At 35.8% G+C, this 3264-nt stretch overlaps 1 protein-coding gene across 1 annotated transcript; it reads left to right on the top strand.

Annotated features, from left to right (window-relative positions):
* The first annotated feature begins 509 nt into the window (after window positions 1-509).
* Window positions 510-2647, top strand: LOC110941643 (cytochrome P450 Tp4149). The gene is made up of 2 exons (XM_022183308.2): window positions 510-1418; window positions 1920-2647. The coding sequence occupies exons 1-2, from the start codon at window positions 537-539 to the stop codon at window positions 2526-2528; spliced, it is 1491 nt and encodes a 496-aa protein (XP_022039000.1). The 5' UTR covers window positions 510-536; the 3' UTR covers window positions 2529-2647.
* Window positions 2648-3264: the final 617 nt, after the last annotated feature.

The raw sequence follows: 3264 nt of genomic DNA, 5'->3' as shown, positions 1-3264 counted from the left end.
AAAGGTCCGAAGTTGAAAGTAAAAAAAATTGTGAGATTAAATTGCGAAAGACGAAAACTTTTTGGTTAAAAGTAAAAAAAAATCAAATAGGTTTGAGTTAATACTGAAAAATCAAGTGTTTTTTTTTTAAATCCCGAAGCATTGGATAGACCCACTCTATACATACAATTGTTAAAAATTTTTAAAAATTTATAGTATGATTTACCTCCGGACACTCCATGTGGAAACCTTGAGTGTTCCATATTTGTTACCCAGGGATGCCATAGAACTTAATCCCTACATCACAAGATCTATTTAAAGATTATTATTTTTATAACTTTATAGATATATCTAGCTCTTAACTATAAAAATAGATGGAGGCTACAATAATTAAGATAACAAGGGTTTCTTGCTGTCTTTTTTGAAATTTCTAGAAGCATAAACGTTGTAAACAGTATCTATATGGAACTTTCACTATATTATAAATATATATATGCTCCATACTCAACATAAGCAAACACATACAAGGGGACTTAATTAGCAAGAACATCGATAAAATGTCTTTCAACCTACAAGTTTTTCTCTTTTATTCTCTTCCTATAATTTTTGCCTTGCTTGTTTCGAAATTATATTTTTCTTCCAGAAAATCCCATAAAAACCTACCTCCATCTCCACCAAGGTTACCATTAATAGGAAACCTTCACCAATTAGGCTCAAGTACACACCGTGTCCTCCAATCCATGGCTCAGACGTATGGTCCCCTCATGTTGCTTCACTTTGGTACCGTACCAGTAATTGTAGCCTCTTCTGCTGATGCGGCTAGAGAGATTACCAAAACCCATGATGTAATATTTTCAAATAGACCATTTATAAACATCGCTCATAGACTTTTTTATAACTCAAAAGATATAGGTTTTGCTCAATATGGAGAGTATTGGAGGCAGGTGAAAAGCATTGCCGTCCTCCATCTTTTAAGCAACAAAAGGGTTCAGTCATTTCAACAAGTGAGAGAGGACGAGGTGGCCCACTTAATCAAGAAGATTCAAGAATCCAATGAATCCGTTATTGATTTGTGTGAATTGCTTATTTCACTTACAAATAACGTAATTAGTAGGGTGGCTCTAGGAAGGACATATGAAGGGATGGGGGTTAATTACAAAAACATCCCAGTCCGGATTGGGGCGATGTTAGGACGCTTTTCTGTTGGTAGTTATATTCCATGGCTAGCGTGGGTAGATAGACTCACTGGGTTACATCGAGAAGCTGATCAACTTGCTAAGGAAATTGATGAGTTTTATGAGGGTGTCATTGAGGAGCATGTGAACAAGAAAGTGACTGATGTGGAAGGCCAAGATCTTGTTGATATCTTATTAGACCTTCAAAGAGATAACTCGACAGGTTTTGTTATTGAAAGATACACAATCAAGGGTATCATCATGGTAACATCTCTTTATCTTGGATTCCCATGTATCTGCATTTATAATAAGTACACACAAACTAGAGAAGATTAACAATATAATATTTGTTAACAAATCTAAAACTATAAACATCCATTGAATTTTACATATGCATAAGGAATGAGTGTTTAGAAATTATTTTACAGGTTTTAAACAAAATATTTAGTTTTTACAATTATTATTTAGATAGTTTGATATAAACCAAAGTACATTAATGAGGTTTATGTATAGGGTTGTCTCAAAATGTAATGTAGCACAATCACGCCAAGAGTTTTTGATGTACCATTGTAATGGTTTTTAATGCAAATGTTTATAGCGACGCACGCAGATGCATCACGATAGTATATGAAAGCATGTGCTTTATTGTAATGCATGCATAAGTTTATAGCAATGCATCAAAAGATATAAACATCATACGCACATATCGATTGTTCTCTTTTTAACCATCACCTATATTTGTGTAATTGGATTCATGATTCCCAGGACTTATTTGGTGCTGGCACTGAAACCACATTCACCAACCTAGAGTGGGCAATTAGTGAGCTCCTAAAAAACCCCCATGCAATGAAAGAACTGCAACAAGAGGCACGCAAAATAGGCAAAGGAAGATTAATGATCCCAGAAGACGACATAGACAAAATGCCATACCTAAAAGCTGTCATCAAAGAAACTCTACGACTACATGTTCCGGTTCCACTGCTCATTCCCCATGAATCAACAAAAGACGTCAACCTACTCGGCTACGACATCCCATCAGGTACACAAGTAATGATTAACGCATGGGCGATAGCAAGAGATCCGTCAATATGGGAACAACCTGATGAGTTTAGACCAGAGAGGTTCTTGAACACCCCTACAGATTATAAAGGTTTTCATTTCGAGTTCATACCATTTGGTGCTGGAAGACGCAAATGTCCTGGTATGGGTTTTGCAATAGCTATTAACGAGCTTGCTTTGGCAAATTTAGTCTACAAGTTTGAATTTGCATTGGGTGAAGAGGGTTTGGACATGACCGAGAGTGACGGTGTGACCGCTCATAGGAAGTATCCTATACTTGTAACTGCAACCCCTTTTCTCGGTGACTCCATGTGAGTAACGAGGATACGCTATCCGAGCGTTGTGGCGGAGTTGAATAAAATGTTTAAATAACAAACGTTAGATTCGTTTGTATAAGCAAAACAACGATTGTTGTCTTAAGTTATTTGTCCAAATTAAAGTATACAATTGATGCGTGTCTGGTGTGATATATTTTTATGTATATTTTTAGCCCTTTTTAACAATTTAGTCAAGTTTTAAATTTATAAAACACGATATTCTACTAATACTAAACACACATATGGGCAAGTGCACCCATCGTGAGCGTAGTATAGCGTTGGTAAGATACTGAGGTCGTCCAAGGACACAATAGCTTTTAATACCGGTTTATCCTCAACGTCTAATCAAATCAAAGTTTTGGAAAAAGGTTTTAACATGAAAATAAAAACTAAAAATGCCGAAAATAAAAATAAAAATAAAAACAGATAGACAAGATAAATCACTTGAATCCGACTCGCCTTTAGTGTAACTTTTGATGTTTTCCGCACTTTTGCACTTTTTAAGAGATTACCTTAGTTATAGTAGTAGACCCCTCTTTTGAAGGTGACGTTACCCTCAACCCAGTAGTTTGAGTCAGCAAGGATACAATTCTAAAGGGTTGGATTATTGAAAGATAATTAATTAAGTTATTAATGCGTAAAGTGGTAGGCCCCACTTTTGAAGGTGATGTCACCCTCGGCTAAGTGGTTTGAGTCAGCAGGGATACAATCCCAAGTAGCCGGGTTAATGTATT

Source organism: Helianthus annuus, chromosome 5 (genome assembly GCF_002127325.2).
Source record: "Helianthus annuus cultivar XRQ/B chromosome 5, HanXRQr2.0-SUNRISE, whole genome shotgun sequence".
Classification (NCBI taxonomy): domain Eukaryota; kingdom Viridiplantae; phylum Streptophyta; class Magnoliopsida; order Asterales; family Asteraceae; genus Helianthus; species Helianthus annuus.
The sequence above is the reverse complement of the archived record's forward strand: the minus strand, read 5'-3'. Positions and strand labels throughout refer to the sequence as shown.